Source organism: Haliotis asinina, chromosome 3 (assembly GCF_037392515.1).
Source record: "Haliotis asinina isolate JCU_RB_2024 chromosome 3, JCU_Hal_asi_v2, whole genome shotgun sequence".
Lineage (NCBI taxonomy): Eukaryota > Metazoa > Mollusca > Gastropoda > Lepetellida > Haliotidae > Haliotis > Haliotis asinina.
This window is the reverse complement of record NC_090282.1, coordinates 24,687,149-24,708,975: the sequence shown is the minus strand read 5'-3', so window position 1 is coordinate 24,708,975 and position 21,827 is coordinate 24,687,149. Positions and strand designations below refer to the sequence as shown.

Sequence of the window (21,827 nt, the reverse complement as noted above, 5' to 3'; positions counted from 1 at the left end):
AAATATTCCCATAGTGCACAATAATCATATGTAATAATGCTTTCTCATTACTAAAATGCATTTTAGCCATTCTGGAAGCTGGTAGAAATGCAGCATTACAGCTTACTGGGTATCTTGTGACTGAATACAGTCAGTTACCAGGATAGAGCCAGGTTAGAATTACTCTATCTACCCAGCTGTCAAACGAGGCAACAAACAATATCTAGTACTCTGACTTCATTGATGCACTGTGTTCCAAGATCAATACTCATGATGTGAATACTGGCTGATATTATATAGCTGGAAAAGTGTTACGTGCTGACTTTAACAAGCAGATAGACAAATAAATAGACAAACAAAAGTTGAAAAGAATACACCAAACTACTGCTATGAGAACTAAAATGAGTGGTTCCTTTGTGTCCATTATAACTGCAATGTCAGTAGATACTTGTTTCTGTGCTACCACAAGTCAGTTGTCTTGTCCCCTGTCAGACTCCAGTGTATATTTCCAGTAATACCTACCAAAGATGTGACAAGGTCTTTCCTGAAAGGCTCAGAAATATCACCATTCATTCACTCAGGACAGAAAATCAGAAATTCCTCGAAGCTTGCCCTCAGTGGTAGTGAACTGTAGATGAATGGGTACAAAGTGTTTCCTCATAGTGAAACTGGGAGGAAAATAAACTCGGTAATCAAAGAAAACTTCCTCCCCATTGCTTGTCGCAGGAAGGAAACACGGTGACTATGTCATCCTGTAGTATGTTGCAATCCTACAACTTTCGCACTTTATGACACAGATGAGCTCGGAAATATCACAGAGAGGGACCTAATTCTGACAAATATACAAAAGAATATAAAAAAGGACAGTGAGGGGATAGGCAATGTAAAGATATCCTTAGTTGGATCATAAAATTTATTCATGGAACAAAAAATACAGATTTTCTGAGCTAACTTACCTGTAGATCTAAATGTGTGAAGCTGAATTTGTTACCGTGGATTGAGAAATGAGGCCTTTAAATCAGCCATTATGATGACTAAGTTTGTAATTCATGATTCTGTACCTCTAAATGACTCATTAGAGCATGTTGTTTCAAACTGTATCGTACAACTACAGTTTCTAAAGGCTATTGTGACAAATATCCACACCACAAAGTTTGAATAATGAATACAACATCATATATACATTAGTTGGATAAAATGAGGGGATCAGTTCAACAGGAATAACTCTGACAAAACCATCAACCTGATTGAAGGAGTTTAAAATATCATAGAAGCATATTTTACCTTTTGTTTACTGAGTCGTGTGAATCTTACCACCTTGGCAAGACAGCCTATCTGAAATGTTCCAGCAGACACTCAACTGATTTGACAATTAAAATGGCGACCAATAACTGTTACCTGACACTATACATTTGGAAAGAAGAAGCTACCATTAGATTTATATCAGAGGATTCGTTCCATGAAATAAGTAAATACATATTCATCATTATTCCACCAATAAACATGATTGTAAAAGTACACATTATTTGTAAACAGAAATTATATCACCTAAAAAATACAAAAACATACATGACATACAAGTGTGATTTTGGAAAGATTGACTGACTGAGTTTGGTTTTACTCCACTTTTAGCAAAATTTAAGCAATATTATGGCTGGGAACACCAGAAATGGGCTTCACACATTGTAACCATGTAGAGAATTAAACCCAGATCTTTGGCATGATGAGTGAACGCTTTAACCACTGGGCTTAATCAACAAAGGAAAAGAACACAATGGAGTTGATGAACACAGAAACACAATGAAAGTGAACATAGGAGATGAACCCACAATCACAGCGTTCCACTTTACACATGTACTGTATACAGGGAATTGAGACCTTCAGACAACAAGGTGCCCCTGCCCCTGACTCATTATATACAATGTGTAACAATGAGAAAAACTTCACGTCAACTCACTGCTAATGAACGCTGTTGATAAACCCCTTATTACTAGCCAAAGAACACAGTTCACTTGAACATGCCTAAAACAAATCTACTTTATCAAATTGAACTAAATCAGTTTAAAATGTAACCAGTTACACGCCACAGTGATCCTGAAACTGTCATTCATTTACAGCTGCATTCATGTTGATTGTCATAAACCAGTTGCAGCAACACTAAATGCTGCTTTTATTATCAACACATTTTAAGAATTTTTCGAGAATGTGTCACCATATTTCTCACCTGTCAAATCGTTCACGTGACAGTGATCAATAACAGTGAATATTCATATCCCATGATTATCCTTGCTGTGCCATTCTCGAACATCAAAAGATGCAGTTTGTTTAGGTAACAACAGATATATACTAACCATTTTGACGATCAGTGCCAATATCCATGTATGAAATCATTTATAGGTTTCTGGGGATTTTTTTATTTGTTACCTGAGGTCAAAGCTAAATCAATACTGCAATGTGCTGTACACCTGCCACCTGCGCCCATGTAACGAATCTCAACTTGTGACAGGTGAGGATATATCCTCTCAAACATTTCACTGACTTCCACAACACAAAAGTCACACACATAGAAGACAATACCTGTTCACCACCAAAAGAACATATAGCATAAAAATGCAAGTTCTCCTCCAAATTAAAAACTGCTTCCAGTCACTGAGATTGTTCTAAGTTTCCAAGGCATAAAAACTTAATCTAGTGAGGGAATGAACATTCTTTAAACAGAATCTACACCACAATCAACAGTTTGTCAATTTCAAATATGTCAGTACATGTGTGCTCATGTGCGTGTGCATGCACATGTACATGTTTGTTTGTTTGTTTGTTTGTATGTATGTGTGTGTGCATGCTTCAAACTCAATTACAGGTTTGACAGCCTCATATAATTATATCTGTTGTGTGTTTCAACCCTCTTTTTGATACAACCTAGAAGTATGTAGTTCCAATATTTACATGTGTTGAATTAGTTTGGTCATCATGAACATATGGAGGCTAAAGCTGATCATCCTGATCAACAGCAACTCTTCACTATGATACTTTCAGAGTACAATGAAGCATAGCAGAGTTATGCCCCTTTATCTTTTTAGTGTGTCTCCCTCACATGCATATTGTGATGCCATCAACAAAATATACAAACTGGATTCAATAAATAATTGTATGTTTAACAATATATGTACAGTTCGGTCATCATTACATTGATAAAATACTATACAATGTTTTGTTCACTTGAAGTTCAGGTATTAAAGTGTGTGAACTAAATGTTTTATCACCCAGTATGATGATTATTGTTCAACAAAATGTCCCTGAAACATGTTGGAGTTTTTTCAAAACTCAAAACACAATATTTGACACATTTAATACAGTGGGCTTTGCAAACCTCTAACAATTTCTTTAATGCAATAATAAGTGAGTGAGTGAGTGAGTGAGTGAGTGAGTGAGTGAGTGAGTGAGTGAGTGAGTGAGTGAGTGAGTGAGTGAGTGAGTGAGTGAGTGAGTGAGTGAGTGAGTATAGTTTTACACCGCACTCAGCAATATTCCAGCTATATGGCAGTCAGTGAGTGAGTGAGTTTAGTTTTACACCGCATTCAGCAATATTCTAGCTATATGGCAGTGGTCTGTAAATAATTGAGCCTGGACCAGACAATCCTGTGATCAACAGCATGAGTATCAATCTCAGCAGTTGGGAGCCAATGACATGTGTCAACCAAGTCAGCAAGTTTTATCACACAGATCCCATTAGTTGCCTCTTTTGACAGGCATAGTTGCTTTTTATGGGAAGCATGGGTTGCTGAAGGCCAGTGACAATGGAAGTTTCATGTTATATGCATTATTTTATTTAGATAAATATGTACACAATCCCTACCAAAACTTTAGTGCCAAAGTTTTATGAACACTTTGGCAGAAAATAAACTTGTTGGACTTGTGTTGGTCTGGCTGAAGGTTGACCATGAATACAGATGCCTACTAAGTACAAATGGTGACAAATAGTGGCAAGTAGTAGGCATGCCTGGGTAAATAATTATCAGACTATGTTCATACCCATGATGATTAACACTTACTGCTGATGTTGGTGTTGTAGATGTTTGTTCTATGACTGCTATCCCAGAATCCACTTCTGCTTCATCCCCCATACCATGATCTGACTGGCTAATGCGGACTGACCTTGTACTGGGTTGTGGGGTCAAGGTTGGGTCACTCATACTTCTCTCTTTTGATGATTCCCGTTGTCGTGCTTTTGAAGACTCAAAATAAGCATCAAACTCATCTCCCTTGATGGCTGACCCATTGGACGCGATGTTTGGCTGGCTGGCTGACAAGCGATTAAACTCTGCTGAATTTGACCTTTCTTTCGTCTTACCCCGAAGTCGCCGAGCCTTATTTCGAAAACTACTCCACAAGCGTTTTCTCCGACTCATCATTGGTGGAGGAGATGGTGGGGTGGTGCTACCAGCATCGGTACGGACATCAGTCGCACTTTGATATTTACGACCTTTTTCTCTTTTCGGGCCTGAAAGATAGATCAAAACACTAAATCAACCATGTCTGTGTGTTCCTCTAAATAAAGAATTATCAGGACTGGAAAAAACATGCATGTGTATAAACAATGGCTGCTTGTGTAAGTCTGGACTGATGTTGGTTTTATAGTGCTAGTCTTTGAGATACCAGCCAGCAGTCAAACCACCCACACCCATCTGACACTGAGAGATGAGCTGTCCCTGTATTATCTGACTAAATTTGGGCATTACTAGAGAAACAAGAAATTTCATCTTGCAACATTGTTTGATATCATGTGCCCACCAGAAAAAACCACTAACGTTCAATTCTCCCACTTCATTACACTCCATTATGTAACATGGAGGTTGCCCAATGGATAAAACCACCAACATTCAATTCTACAACTCCATCATGAATCTTGCAGGCTGTCCATTTGATAGAACCACCAACATTCAATTCTACAACTCCATCATGAATCTTGCAGGCTGTCCATTTGATAAAACCACCAACATTCAATTCTACAACTCCATCATGAATCTTGCAGGCTGTCCATTTGATAAAACCACCAACATTCAATTCTACAACTCCATCATGAATCTTGCAGGCTGCCCATTTGATAAAACCACCAACATTCAATTCTACAACTCCATCATGAATCTTGCAGGCTGCCCATTTGATAAAACCACCAACATTCAATTCTCAAACTCAAATTACAGTGGCTGCCCACTTTAAATACTGCTGGAATATAATGTTGATATTCACCATAACATTACATGCCTTACTGATTCTGAATGGTCTTTTGAATTGCTGTGACATCATACTGATACTTGAATACGACATCATCCATTGTTCAAGATGTCATATGATGTCACAGACTGATCTTAGAACAACAGGTTGACATCATAGTAGTCACTTTGTAGGGTGACATTAAACACCTTGTTCGGTATTTAATTTCTACTAATGATGAATAATCTAACGGAACTCGACAATTCAGTAGTGTATGTCTCTCACATAATGCTTATATCTTACATTATTCATTTGGGAAGGATCGGTCATAATTGGTTGAACTCATTGGCACAGAAAAAATGTGGTCAAAGAATGCATCCAAGTGATGCAATTTGCAAAATATTGTATGCACTTGTTGATGTGCATTCTTCCATGTTGCTGATTTCAGTTTGCTGATGCTTGAAACAAGTTGTATGGAGGGATAATAACCAATTAAAGACAGGTAAGATTAAACAATATGAATACATTATGTGTGCAGCAGTACTTCAGCTTGACTTGTCAGCTCATCAGTTGAACTGTACATGTATATGTTCTAAAGAGCAAATTAATTTGCATTCACCATATATGGGTGAACAGAATCTGGAACAAATGACAGTTAGTTGAACGTCAACTACTACTACTACTACTACTACTACTACTACTACTACTACTACTACTACTACTACTACTACTACTACTACTACTACTACTACCCAATAAAATTAAGTACATATCGTTAATTAATTAATTGCATTAGTATTACTGTGATAGACAATGACAGAGTTTCTGCATCAAGCTATGATGAGAATCAAGCTATGACAAGCATAATGAACATTTTAGCACATCAAGGGACACAACTCTGTCATGTTTCATATACTGCTAACTTGAAACATTTGTAGTTGGCAGGTTCTACATACTGGAATCAGTTGTTTAACAAGCAGTTTTCATTGACAGCCATCAGTGGTAAGTGAATCATCTGACAGCTGTGACATGTGATTTTGCATCATAATCTGAGTCTTATATATACATCCATCTAAGAAAATATAAGATGATGTTTTCAAAGTACTTTGTCCTCTTAATGTGACACATGCTCAAAGTGACCAGACATGTTTTGAACATTGTGGATGTTGGGGAGCTTGGGTTTAAGATTCCTGAGTCAGGAATTGGTTGTTGTATATTAATGCTTTAATGTCAGTCTGTGAAATGAGGCCTTAAATAATTCTTAATATGTATATAATGCCACCACTGATGTCTATGGGAAAAACATTTGTTTTATGTACATTGTAGAAGTCGGTTTAAGGTTTATGTAAGGGATATAACTGTTAGTGCAGGTGTTGATGTTAGTGTTAATGCAGGTGTAGGTATCACTGCAAGTGTTGATGCTAGTACAGGTGTTGGTCTTGTTATTAGTAGAGCAATTAGTACAGGTGTTGGTGTTAGTACCAGTATTGGTGTCAGTGCAGGTGTTGGTGTTAGTACAGGTGTTGGTGTTAGTGCAGGTGTTGGTGTCAGTACACATGCTGGTGTTAGCACAGGTGTTGGTGTCAGTGCACATGTTAGTGTTGGTGTCAGTACAGGTGTTGGTGGTAGTGCTGGTGTTGTGTTAGTGCAGGTGTTGGTATGAGTACAGGTGTTGATGTCAGTACAGGTCCTGGTGACAGTGCACATGTACAGAGGTTGGTGTTAGTACACATGTTGGTATTAGTGCAGGTGTTGGTATCAATGCATGCGCTGGTATTTGTGTTGGTACAGGTGTTGGTTTCAGTACAGGTGCCTGTGCTAGTGCAGGTGTTAGTGTTGGAGTAAGTACAGGTCTTGGTGTTAGTGCATGAGCAAGTGGTAGTGCTAGTACAGGTGATGGTGTCAGTGCACCTGTTAGTGTTGGTGTTGGTACAGGTGTTGGTGTCAGTACAGGTGTTGATGTCAGTACAGGTGTTGATGTCAGTACAGGTGTTGGTGTCAGTACAGGTGTTGGTGTCAGTACAGGTGTTGATGTCAGTACAGGTGTTGATGTCAGTACAGGTGTTGGTGTCAGTACAGGTGTTGATGTCAGTACAGGTGTTGGTGTCAGTACAGGTGTTGATGTCAGTACAGGTGTTGGTGTCAGTACAGGTGTTGATGTCAGTACAGGTGTTGATGTCAGTACAGGTGTTGGTGTCAGTACAGGTGTTGGTGTCAGTACAGGTGTTGATGTCAGTACAGGTGTTGGTGTCAGTACAGGTGTTGGTGTCAGTACAGGTGTTGATGTCAGTACAGGTGTTGATGTCAGTACAGGTGTTGATGTTAGTAGAGGTAATGCTCATTTTAGCAATGAAAGAATGTTAGGTCAATATTGAGTAAGAAGGACTTACATGAATTCATGAAACTTGTTAGAGATAGGTGATTTCATCTACATAATTATCAGCATGTGATACCAAGTTTACTGGGCTGTATTTTTCAATAACACAAGCAATGATATGATGAAACATTCTTCCAGCACCTCATGATATGTCAAGCAGTTGATTTCAATATTGTCTAAATAAATGTTGAACTTAATCCTTTTGATGACAGAAACATCATAATAAAGTTACTGCCTTGACTATCATTTTGAATGGATTCCGCTAGAGAGCAGCTGACCAATGAGATATCTACATTCTCTAATAATAACCAGTTCCTGCTTGGTTCTTCATGGTTCCACATTAATACTTTCATTAAAGCTGTTCAACATCTGGAAAATCCTTTCAGGATTCGATTCCATGACTATGATGAAACTGAACTCTTCAGACGTGAGTGAGTGAGTGAGTAGGTGAGTGAGTGAGCGAGTGAGTGAGAGAGTGTGGTTTTACGCCACTTTTAGCAATATTCCCCTAACATCATGCCAGGGTCCACTAGAAATGGACTTTACACATTGTATCCATGTGGGGAATTGAACCCAGATCTTCAGTGTGACAAGAAAACACTTCAACTACTAAGCTACCCCACAGCCTCCTACAGACATGAAGTCCTAACAATGAACACTAACCATACATTAGGGCCAATAATGTTGTTTACACAACACCATCTTTGACTATCAAATCAACTCATGGTGATTTAATTCTAACCTAAATCCATGTAAATCCATTAACCATTTTACAGGAAACATTTCACCAAAGCTGTCTTAAATGAAAGTAAAAAATTAAGTTACATGACACTTAGCAAATACATGGTCACACCCATTTCACAAACTATCAGCCATTAATTGTTGCATGAGGCAACACATTGTCCATGTAGGAATAGTTGGACGGATAGTCTCAGTGGTCTAGCCCTCACATAGCCACTCCTCAAATTAATTAATGAACGAACACCGACTATACAACCTTGCAAAATCAATGTGTCAGTCCAGCCAATTCACATTACCGATTCTTTTGTACATTTGCCGATATTACCATTTTCATGCTGTCTGCATATTCTTACAACTGAGTAAAATGTAAATATTCACGACCGATAAAAACCCTGTGCATACATAATGTATATTATGAATATAATGGCAACAGTGATTAAAACACAGTTTCCGTGAAGTAGTTGAAAAAAGACAATTGTGCGAAAACAAAGGAATATATCTCACCAAAGGTTACCCGTTTCCCCCTCATGGTGACAAGCTGTCGGCACTGTACGTTATGGCGTTATGGTAGATTGACAGAGATGCATGCCACTAGACTATGCGTAAATTATTGACACCATACAGGATTTAAAGGGGTGTTCCATCAGTTGTTCATGAGCAAGCACCTGCTGCAACACACTGTGATGCTATGGGATTCATTTGTCGAATGAGTTGATACTGAATTAGAGTATGTCATGTTCATCTGAGCTTATCATTTCAGTTGGTATCCTGCCATATGGTCACACATCTATTTTCCAATTTAAATTGCTGTAACTGAATCCTTTTGGTCAATAAACACTGAAGGCAGCATTGAAACAACAACGGCAGAAAGCTATCTCTGGACGCATGATGGTAGAGAGAGATGGTGAAAGAGACAGGTAGATTGCCACCTTTTTTGAGAGATGTAGAGAGAAACAGATTTATACAGGAGAAAGACAGGTAGATTGCCACCTTTTTGAGAGATGTAGAGAGAAACAGATTTATACAGAAGAAAGTGAAACAGAGAAAAGATTGAGACACAAGGTAGAGTGATATGATAGACAGAAAGGTAGAAAGAAACAGAGATGGGATTGAGCTATACATAATACAGAGAACCTTAGAAAGAGACATAGTAATACAGGATAGAGAGTACATAGAAAAAGAGTACAAAGAAACAAGCTAGAGTGAGACAGGGTAGAGGGAAAGGTAGAAAGAGGGACAAGGTAGAGTTTTACAGGATATAGTGTGAGTGATTAGGGTTTTACACAGCAAATAGCAATATTTCAGCAATGTCATGGTAGGGGATGACAGAAATGGGCTTCATGCATTGTACCCATTATATGGGGAATTGAACTCAGTCTCACAAGAGGTTGCATTAAACATTAGAATATCCCATCTCCCCTACAGGATAGAGAGAAACACTAGAATATCCCATCTCCCCTACAGGATAGAGAGAAACACTAGAATATCCCATCTCCCCTTCAGGATAGAGAGAAACACTAGAATATCCCATCTCCCCTACAGGATAGAGAGAATCATTAGAATATCCCATCTCCCCTACAGCAAAGAGAGAAACATTTGAATATCCCATGTCCCCTACAGGATAGAGAGAAACATTAGATAGATAATGTAGGGAGAATGAGACTAAAGTGAGACAGGATAGAGAGAAAGGTAGACAGAGGATTTACAGGATAGAGAGAAAAGAAAACAAAGAGGGCATCCCTGTAAAGTGAGAGAGTATAGAGACAAAATTGAGACAAATAAGGCAGAATGAATAAGTGTTGTTTTACGCCACATTTAGCAATGTTCCGGCAACAGAAATGGGCTACAGACATTGTACCCATGTAGATAACCTGGATCTGCAGTGTGATGAGCAAACACTTTAATCACTAGACTGTTCCACCTCCCCTAATAGAATGAGACAGGGCAGAGTAAAACACACAGCTGACATTGAAGTTGATAATTTCTACCATGTGACTTTCATTGTTGAAACTATCAACATTGCAACTTCATCCTTCATAAATTGCCGCAGTATTTGTGTTCAATGACATCAATGTGCCTCACTTTTAGTTCAGTTAACAAACCTGAGTGTTTAGTTGCAGAACTACGCCGCCTCCATCTAATCAGTAGTTTTCGACGAACCAAACCCATCTTGGTGAGACTATACACCAGTAAGTATCCACACACCAATGACCTTATATTGACAACACTAGTTCTGCTGTATATAAACAGGCCATGTCTAATGCCAGTAATGTATTTCTTCTCATGTTTCGGTACTTCCACCTCTTAATGGCAGAATGCTGGTTCAAGTCATCGTAGTGTAACTTACACAGGTGTGTTAGTGAGTGTATTTCCATCTTCATGTGTGTGTGTGTGTGTGTGTGTGTGAGTGAGTGAGTGAGTGAGTGTGTGTCTGTCTGTAATATTAAAACTGTATGACTGTGGCCTGTCAGTAATCATGCTGGGACCAAAATGTTGTGTGTGTAATCTGCTTGTCACAAGAGGAAGCTAATGGGATCGGATGATCAGGAATTTGGACCAAACCGCCTAGATCAATGCTCATGCTGTTGATCATTGATCATCTTTAATTTCCCTAACTCAATTATTTATAGCTTTAATAATGCTGAGTGCAGCACTATACAAAACACAAAGAATCTACACCAATAAGATACACACTGGAGGCTTATATCGTAGAATCTGTCATTTCAGCCAATGGCATGAACCTAATATCTGATTTACGAGGGGATGTCAGTAAGTTTTGAGCCTTGCATAGAAAAACACAAAATATTGGTATGAACCACATTTATTTTTCAACATAGTCCCCTTGTGAGTCAAGACACTTGTTCCATCTTTTCTGACAGGCACTGATGCCATCTCTGTAGAAGGCGCCATTTTGGTCCTCAAACCAAGCTTCAGTATCAGCAATAAGCTCATTATCATCATGAAATCTATGACCACGCAAGTGTTTCTTGAGATTTGGGAACAGATGGTAATCACTTGGTGCCAGGTCTGGAGAGTAGGGGGGATGCTGCAAGATTTCGTACCCGCATTCCTGGACAGCAGCGGCTGCAACGCGAGAGGTGTGTACTGGAGCATTGTCTTGATGTAGAAGAATACCATGTATACCCGCGTATAATGCGAGTTTTTCATACCTAGAATGAGGGGGTCAGGAAGTGGGGTCGCATTATACATGAGGTATAAGATCACCTCTGATCTTGCCCTGCCGCTTCTCCTTGATTGACTGTCGCACTTGCCTCAACAAGTTAACGTAATATTCCCTATTCATTGTTCTTCCTTTTGGTAAGTAATCTATGTGGATGACACCTTTGCTATCCCAGAAGACTGTCGCCATTACCTTCTGCACTGATCTGGAGGCTTTGAACTTTTTGGTCCTGGGAGAAGTGACATGTTTCCATTCCATGGATTCTTGTTTGCTCTCAGGATCATGGTGGTGGATCCAGGTTTCTAGCCTAAAGTGAAAATCCCTTGTTTGCTTCATTTCATCTGTAAGCATTCATGGCACCCATCTTGCGCACACTTTAGACATGATGAGATGTTTGTGAAGAATTGTCTCAATGGATCCGTGTGAAATGCCTGTGGTTTCCTCTAACTCGTGGAGTGTGATTCGACGATTTTCCAGCACAAGTCTATGCACTCTTTCAATGTTTTCCTGACTAGTGCTTGTTGTTGGGTGACCTGGACGGGGGTCATCTTCAAGACTCTCTCTACTATGCTTAAATTCATTGACCCATCGTTTGATGGTAGCAGATGAAGGGGAAGACTTCCCATAAACTGCTGAAAGCCTTTCTTCAGTGTTCTTCACCGAGTTTCCTTCAAGAACTAAAAACTTAATTACTGCTATGTACTCAATTTTATTCATTTTCACTGCCATGAGGAGTGTCTCTTTCTGTCAATGTGAGCTGTTCAATAACTTCTGAGAGTAGGATACCAAAACTTACATATCACATCAGCTACACCCCAAGGTTCAATGTCATACCATAGGCTGTGACACCTGGGTATGAAAACTGCTCAAGGCTCAAAACTTATTGACATCCCCTCGTAATAAGTTCTATCCGTCTGGTCAACATTGCACCTTACAGTTATGCTATTTTCCACATTATCAGTTAGTGGTGGTGGGGTAACCTTATTGTTAAGGTGTTCGCTCTTCATGCCTTCATGGGTCCCATGTTTAAAGCCCATATCCGGTGTCCCTCGCCATGATATTGCTGGAATATTACTAAAAGCAGCATAAAACCTGACTCACTCACTAATTGTCATACTGCATCAGCCTCATAACCATCACACTTTACATCCTTCACCAACTTTGTTCCTTCTCTGAGACTATGCCGAAGTATATATTCACAGCTTGAATAGTGAATGTTTTTCAGAAAGAATCAGATTGTAACTCACATTCATAATTACTTTACAGTTAACAGTTTACCTGGATTATAATCAGGAAATTATATGAAATGATATAAAATATAGCATTATAACTATCAGTATAAATTCTCAGAGTTGTCTTTGTTGCCTGAGAAACTGACAACTTCCCAGAAGTATGTACAAATATCTTTTACAGAACATATAGGAAACATCTTGCAATTTGATACCACTGGCATATATACTTGACTAAATGACAGAAAAATTCAATCAGACCACCACCAACAAAATACACAGTTACAATTTTTTTTAATATGCAAGCCTGTTGGTAAGCAACAGAATATAAAATATGCTTGGAATTCAACACTGGAGTAATATTTGATGGAGGCGTTTGACACATTGTAAAATATTGACACATTATAAATTGAACCTGTGCACGATCATCAGTTAAATTATCTGGCTACACTACTGCCCCTGCCTGCCCTGTGATGATTATTCTATGGGCAACAGCTGGACAAGAACATCATCATGATGTCGTTCAAAGTATGCAGCATCATGTTTAATAACAGATTGATTTGATATTTAGTGACAATTTTATAACATAATCAGTATTTCTGTCATACCTGTGGCATCAGGTACACTACTGGCCACTTCTAAGTCAAAAGAAGCAGCCAGCAGGACTGGGTGTGGAGGCCTGGTGACCAAGGCTACCTTAGTCAGGCCTTCCAAAGAAAACTTTCTAATGTGCAGACAAAATACAGAAAAGCCCAAGTTAATCATGGAAATAGCAACATAAACATATTTAACTTGCTACTGAAACAGTAAAAACGGCAATGGCTATGAAACATATTTGTTTCAGCAAACTGACCTCTACTGTGCATCTACGATTGTTTTAAATTTCTGAGCAACCATGAATCACTTTGTGTAGAAATAGCATTGAATATGTCAAAATAATTGTCATACGAATGGAAAGCGTAGGTGTGCATACAAACATGATGATGATAAATACCCAATAAGACAACAGAAGTATTTTAAAGTGGGAATGAAACTTTTGTCAGAGTTGGAAAATGTCAACAACTGGTTGAGACTTCCTCTTCCATGTGCACATGCACAAAATTAAAGTTGCCGGCTCTTCCTTTTTTATCCAGTTTCAGTGACTTAAAGTTCTTGTTTTTACTGTCTCAGTAGCGAGGTATTATGTTTATGTAGCTATTTCCACAATTAATGTGGGCTTTTCTGAATTTTTCAGCTCTGTGGGATTGTTTTCTTTGGTAGACCCGTTCATTGTGAGATCACTTTGTGAAATAGACATGTGGTTGACAGCTAGTCAGTGAACCTGAAAACTTTAATAGCATCGCGTCACCAATCACTGGACTGTCTGATCCTGATTCAATTATTTACAAACTGCCATTCTTTAGTTGGAGTTTGCTCAGTGCAACAATAAACAACAAACACAATGCCATGTAATATCATCTCCGTAATTTCATAAAAACTAAATCAAGTCTTTGGGTGCATACAAGGAACCATTAATGGAGAGGCACTTAGAAACACTACACAAATTCCATACACCATACACTTGGAAAAATTTAATAAAACACAGAGTTCAAAATGAACATTATTCTTTCAGAATTTACTGAAATATTTTATACCTGAAACACAATCAAACCGTGCTGATATAATGTCATCATTCTGATGACAATAATGTTCTTTTCACCTCTAATGACAGCTCCCAAGGACAGAAACAGGAATCAAAGTGCTCATTTATCAGTCCCAATAATGTTCAATACAGTGCAATCGAACACTGAGTTGATGTGGCTGAAAGGGAAGTAATGAACAAGTCTTTCAGCCAGTACATGAATGTGCAACATCTGTATTTGACAAGCACATCCTGCTGCTGGCGCTGTGCCAAACCTAGCAATGTCAGGGCAACTTGATACACAAAACATGAACAGGGGCTCAAAACACAACGGCTAAACATATTATTCATCATGGTTCAAATGTGTACAATTGTACTTAGCATAAAGGCATTCACATGTATCAGCAAATTTATAAAATCTTTTTGACATTAATCATAAAATTTGATAAGGCTTGTGAAGTAAACTTGTTGCACAATCAGGGAGATTGAATAACATGCCTGAGTGGGCAGCAGGAAAAACCTTAACAAAATTCATTACTTTAACAGTCTGACATGACCACAAATCAAAACAGTTGAGTAGGTGCTTACACACGGTAAGAGGCTCCAGCAATTCTCACTACTTCACAGTTAAACTTTGTATGTTCAGCTTGAAACAGTGAGTGAGTGAGTTTAGTTTTACGCTGCATTCAGCAATATTCCAGTTATATGGCAGCGGTCTGTAAATAATCAAGTTCGTACCAGACAATCTAGTGATCAACAGTATGAGAATCAATCTGTGTAAACTGGGAACCGATGACCTGTGTCAACAAGTCAGAAAGCCAGACCACCCAATCACATTAGTCGCCTCTTACAACAAACATAGTCGCCTTTTATGGCAAGCATGAGTTGCTGAAGGTCTCTTCTACCCCAGACCTTCATGGGTCTCAGCTTGAAACACAACCACTGACTAGTCTGGAAGGTTAAAAATATGGCCGACAGCATGACTGTTTAGTATGTGTTCCAAATACGCATCTGTGAGATATCGCATGAACACGATGAATGTTGCATTGTCCTTCAGTTATGTTGGGGTGTATCAGCTTTGATGTGATATCAGTTGTCGTAAATTTGCGAGTGTGGTGACACCTGCATGACCTGGGTATGACAATGCCAAACCGAAAAAACAATAAAAACATGACAGAAGAGAACTCAAACCTATATTTCTGCCATGCCTTGGGGATGCAAGTTTGTACAGATGACTGTGACATAGCACTGTTTACAATATATTGAGAACTGACACTTGTGCTCAGACTATCGATGTACCAAATAGTTGACGAATGAGTGGGTTGGGCAACACACTGCCATGAACAGTACTTCAGTACTTCAGTCACTAATAAATGAATGAGCTGTGTTTATATCTTAACATTCCTATTGGATTGATGGGTTCATGGTCACATCAGCTATCTAATTGTTGTACAGTGACATGAATGCTACATGAACATATGTGCAGGTTTTCCCATTGGTCAATAATGCTAGCAGGGATGGTGCAGAGCATATGCATCAGTTGTTCCACTTGTCAGCAATGACAGCAGGGATGTTGTATAAGCTTAAACATCAGTTAACCCACAGGTCAATAATGAGGGCAGGGATGCCATATGAGTATGCATATCAGTTATCCTACAGGTCAATAATAACGACAGGGATGCCATAGGAGTATACATATCAGATATCCCACAGTTCAACAATGACAACAGGGATGCCACAGGAGTATACATATCAGTTATCCCATAGGTCAATAATGACAACAGGGATGCCACAGGAGTAAACACATCAGTTATCCCACAGGTCAATAATGAAGACAGTGATGCCATATGAGTACACAGATCAGTTATCCCATAAGTCAGTAACTAGAACTGGGTTGCTATATAAGTAGACACATCTGTTATCCCAGGTAAATGCTATACACCATGTGAACTGGTCACAGCTTGGAGTTGGCCTTACCATGCCATTAGAATTGTACACTGCAGTTCTTCACAAGATAAAGGTAGTTGTCCTGATATCACAATAGCCCCAGGTAATTGATAAGCCAATAATTGTCCACTATTAACTTAAAATCTACTCAAAAGGATGCCAAGAAACAACTGGCTAATGGATTATGTTCATGCTGTACTGTGACTGTCTCAATCATGCTACATGACCCTGAAGGAGTGTTATCTACATCAACAACAAAACAGCAAGTGCAGAAACAACAATCGGGAAACAATATTCTTATTATGTATAAAAATATCTGACTAGCCAGGTTTATAAAACTGCTAGTGAGCTGGCCTGTACGGATATCATAACATTATGTTTCGTATGATGTCATCTCTCTGAAGGGCTGGATTTAGTGCTTTGTTGCTTGCACTGGTGCAACCCATTCAGTGCTTTGCTGCTTGCACTGGTGCAACCCAATATTTCAAAGTGCAGCCTAGTTACTAGTTGGACTGGGCGCAAGTCAATTTTTGAGTGGGTATACTTCTAAACAAAACTTCTAAATAATTCAGTAGTATATTTTGTTCATTACATATTGCAATAATGGAGCAGTGCATCTGGAATTTGGCTGGGGTAACTATGTTTTTATCTAAGGTTGTACCTGTTCCAAGTAGGTTGACATCTCTTGAAGCCTTGCTTTGTCATGCAATGACCCTGTTATTATTCTGAGCTACCATACCATAGGCAGTCCAGTGGCAAATCTGGCACTGTGACAGAGATGTCATCGAAAGTATTTTTCTGGATGTGATGATATATTTGTTACATGTGTCACCAGGGAGAATGTACTAGATATCAGTTGAACTAGGTATCAGTTGAACGCTGAGTCTCTTGGGGCACTCAAGCCGTCAAGCCTGTATATCCTCTCATAACCACAGTAGTCAGTGACACAACATTGTTCTAGAGGAGGAACTTTTGATCTTAGTTAGGATATTTACCTAATTTAGAGCCTGTGGCAAATTTCACTAAGCGATCGTAGGGCTACGACAGTCATAAGTCTATTTTAAACTACTGGAGTTACGATTACCTTAGTACTACAATTATTTTGTGGAACAGGACCCTGGCTACAAGTCCCCTGTAAGGAATCTTTACAAGCACCCACTAATAATGAAAGCAACTTCATAGCACTCCAGAAAAGAGTCTGTGCATGATTGTGTATATTACATATTTTTAAAGAAAAAAGCAGTCAAGAAGAGTGACAAAGACAGTATATCAACAGTTTCACTTTCACTGACATTAGAATCAAAGAAATATTTTGACCTTGTTTATGATTGTATTGAGCATGACAAAATCCCCTTTAACACATTTTTTACTGCCCTGCAAACATTTTTCAGCAATTACCGCAACACGAAATGCATTGATCAAAACAGGTCAGGACAGAGAGAAAATATGCAAAAAAATCCAAAAGAAATTAGATTCTAGAAGGATATCCTGTCAGAATTAGTAAACTGAGTAAAGCATGTCAATGTAAGCTCCTATTTTCAGATTAAAAATACACATGAAACGACTATCAAAATAACCGGACTTGCCTTACCCTGATCATCTGACATCAGATCCATGTACTGGTGCTGTGACGTCCGAATGACCGAGGTCATAAATCACATATTTCCACTGAACATAATTAAAACTTAATTACAATTAAAAACTGGTATTTATGGAAAGAAATAAGGACTGGAGGTCTACCTGGGTACCCAAGTCCTATCAAAAAGATGTACTACCCTGACTTAAGCATCCCATAGTTAAACAACTGTCATCTGCCGTCAAAGTTGACATGAACGCTGTTGATGGAAGGAAAACTATTGTGCAACTGAAATATCTTTTTCATTTTACTGCAAATCAATAAAAACAGTTGGCAATTTTCACCCATGAATCAGAAATTGTATGTCACTAATGGCAACTGTGACAACTACATCAATATCTAGCACAGAGCCATTAACTTGACTCAAAATGATTCATGCATCCTTGCAAATCTCTTTCAAATCACTCATTTCATAATTTAGACCTATGTAGTTGTTTACAGTTACAGCATTTACTCACCAAAGTGTTAGGTTTAGACATGCAGTTGCAGGAACATCTAGATGATGATACTGATGTGTATACATGTGTGTGTGCTGCTTGCACTAGTCCACACTTAGCCCCCTTACATATTGTTAGCCCACAGGTATGCCATGCTGTAGTATAACATCACCAGAATATAGTCCTTGCCTCATCCCGTTAATACCCAGTGCCAGGTGGGGTAGCAAGAATACTGAATCTCTCTTAGTATGCAGGGGTTCAAAACAAAAGCTACTTGCCACAGGGCAAGTGACTTGAAGAAAGTAACTTGTCCTGACTAAGTTTACTTGCCCTGAGTTTTATGACATAATCATGATGATGTAATTATGAAAGAATAAATCAGCATGGCATTTGATGTTAATGTTTACTGGACTATTTATCGAAAAGGTATAAACAGCCAAGAAAGATACTTCATTATCATAGCAAAATTTAATAACTACATTTTGAGCAGATATGAAATGAAATCCAAGTTTATTTGCAGTTTGAAACTGAAAGTGGAAATTATCTAGTAGCCCACAGACAAGTAAGACACCATTATTTGATTGCCTGAAATGAAAACTGACTGGGAATTGGGCGATGGGAATTTTTAACCAATGGTATGACTGAGGGTCAGAGAACTTACTACTGAAACCCGGTCTCCTGGAGGATAATACAAGACATTTACACATGCAACTTCATTATCTTTACACATAATGTTTCCAGGCTAATACTTGTCCATTCGTCATTCACCTAATGAAATAATAAAGAAGCTGCACATCCATAAGAATTGTCTTATATTACCCTACCTACATCTAAATGCATATCGAACATCTGATCCTCCTGGAGGAAGAAGAAATGGTCTTATGATGCTGAGTCTGAATACATGACATATGTTATGGCTAACAACCTGATGAATTTTTTTATTCCCAAAATATAAAGTTGTTATCCATATAAAGAGTCATATATTCATGTTTGTCCAACTTCTAAATGCCTTCCATTTAAAGTTTAAGAGTTTGAGTAAAGATGATCTTTCTTGATAGAGATTCATTGAGATTCTATGTTAAGAAAGTATTCAAAATGCAAATAAATACTGTCAATGTTAAACATCAGTTTAACCACTCAGTCCAACTGCCCTCGAGAAACCAAGCATAGACACATGTGCCTCAGTTTAGTCCAGTCAATGATCATCTGAGTCACTGTATGTGGCTTACATGGAACTACTTTGTGACGCACCTTAAAAAGATCAAGTGTACTAAACACATGTATTATGGGTGATTTGAATCAAAGTTGATGGAACTGCCAGTTTTCAAGATCCCTGTCTTCCTTTGAGGCATGAGAAGAGGATATAAGACATTGTTTTGTGATGCAGTTGGGCACCTGTTTAGGGGCACCTGCTGAAGGGGCACCTGTTGAAGGGCACCTGTGGAAGGAGCACCTGCTGAAGGGTCACCTGTTGAGTTGCAGTGCCACAGCATCTGGTGCTGACTGATGTGTTTGGAACAGGTCAATCCAGTACAATCTGGGGAACACTATACAGGTATGTACTGCATGCAACTGCAGTCCAATAATTATAATGTCCTGCAGCAGCATCTCTTGAGACCAGGTGGAGAACATCTGCTTCTATGGTCACTGTCTGAGAACACTTCACATGTGTGCATGGACTATGTACAGCTCTATGTACATCTCATTATCATACATAGTGTTACTGCATCAGGTGGGGAACATCGGTCTTCATAGAAAGTGCTAGGGTGAGTTAGTGAATGGCAAGGTGTGTTAGGGGGTGGGTGGGTGAGTGAGTGAGTGAGGGAATTGCAGTTCTGTAAGTGAGTCCATGGCAGGGTAGATGAATGAGTGAGAGTGAATGAGTGAGTGAGTGAATAAATGTCCGTGTGTGTGTGTGCGCGTGTGTGTGGGCGCGTGCGTGTGCGCGCGTGCGTGTGCGCGCGCGTGAGTTAGTGAATGACAGCTGGTGTAAGTGGGTGGGTGAGTGAGTGCATTGCAGGTTCTGTAAGTTTGTCAATGGCAGGGTAGATGAGTGAGTGAGTGAGTGAGTGAGTCAGTGAGTGAATAAATGTCCATGTGTATGTGAGAGTGAATGACAGGGTGTGTAAGTGAGTGGGTGAGTGAGTGAGTGGCAGAGTTTGTGAATTGGTGGGGGAAATGGTATAATGTGTAAGTGGGTGAGTGAATGGTAAAGTGAATTATTCAGTTATAGGGTAAGTGAGTGAAAAGAAAATTGAATGAGTACCAATTCTCAAACTGTGGGTAAAGCGAATTTTCAACTTTGTCAACAAAAAAATTATCACAATTGGAAAATGTTGCCATATATGTTTTTGATGTCACTAACCCTGGAAGTCAGGAGCAGTTCTCACCATTCCATCAAAAAATACCTGTCACCCATGACTCCTCAAATTAAACCTCTTCTTCCATACCACAATGGCACTTCTGGAGTGTTTCTTCCACGGTGAAACATCTGTTCCTCAACACATATTTCAACATGTGACGGAAGAGCAACTAAATATACATATCTGTTCACCAATAATCACATTTTGAATACATACATCAGTGATGTAGACAAGTATTTTGATCAAATTTAGCAATCATACTTTAATATTTGTGAAAATGTATAAAACTAGCAAAGCAAACCTGATGCTCATTAATATCTGTAGCATCCAGCCAATTTGACTTGCACAAGCATATAAAGGAATAATTAAAAGATAATCAAAATTTAAAGACATGCCTCTTTAGGATAGAATTTAGTAACTACACATCCATGGGCTTAGCGTAACAGCCTAAAGCTACCAGACAATATATATGCATACACATTTCAATGAAGAGTCTTAATCTTTACTGAAATATTTTCAACACTGAAATAAGTGTTCACTTAAAAAAAGCAAATTATTCTGGAATTCACAGAAAACAAAAATCCAGGATAAGTGTCCAACTTACATTGAGAAGATTTATTGCATTGCAACTCCATGATCACAGCAACAGATTACCATGGATATCATATGATCATAATGACAGGATTTCTCAGCTGTTTCATGAATTATTGTACACTGAAATCACAACAAACTAAACAAACAGGTTATGTTGAACACGATTCATCTTTATGATAATGTCACCCGAAACCGGCTTCACAGACATGCAAACAAAATGTTATATGAACACGGCTATTAGCAGTATTAGTATACCTTTCTTGACACATCATATAGCAATTTGCATCATCTAGTCAAACATAATATAGATAAAAAAATGTTGCTCCTCTCCAATTATTGGCACTCATTAATCAAATAGAGTTATCTGCCCTTGATCCCAATTTACCACATCCACATGTGGCTTGATATCTAGACTTTAGACAGATAGACAGGAGACACATGGAGAGGTCTGATATTAGTTATGTCAGGATACACTTAAACTAACATCATTATTCTTCAAAAACAAAAT

The 21,827-nt window shown here is 38.6% G+C and overlaps 2 protein-coding genes across 2 annotated transcripts in view; one reads left to right on the top strand and one right to left on the bottom strand.

Annotated features, from left to right (window-relative positions):
* Positions 1–21,827, top strand: part of LOC137277734 (T-complex protein 1 subunit gamma-like) — a 223,035-nt gene that overhangs the window by 136,515 nt on the left and 64,693 nt on the right. The gene's annotated exons all lie outside the window — the stretch shown is intronic.
* The window catches only part of LOC137277725 (multiple C2 and transmembrane domain-containing protein 1-like), a 172,392-nt gene that overhangs the window by 130,760 nt on the left and 19,805 nt on the right, over positions 1–21,827 (bottom strand). The window contains exon 2 of the mRNA XM_067809618.1: positions 4,032–4,480. Within this exon, the coding sequence (XP_067665719.1) occupies positions 4,032–4,480 (449 nt within the window). The remainder of the gene's footprint in view (positions 1–4,031; positions 4,481–21,827) is intronic.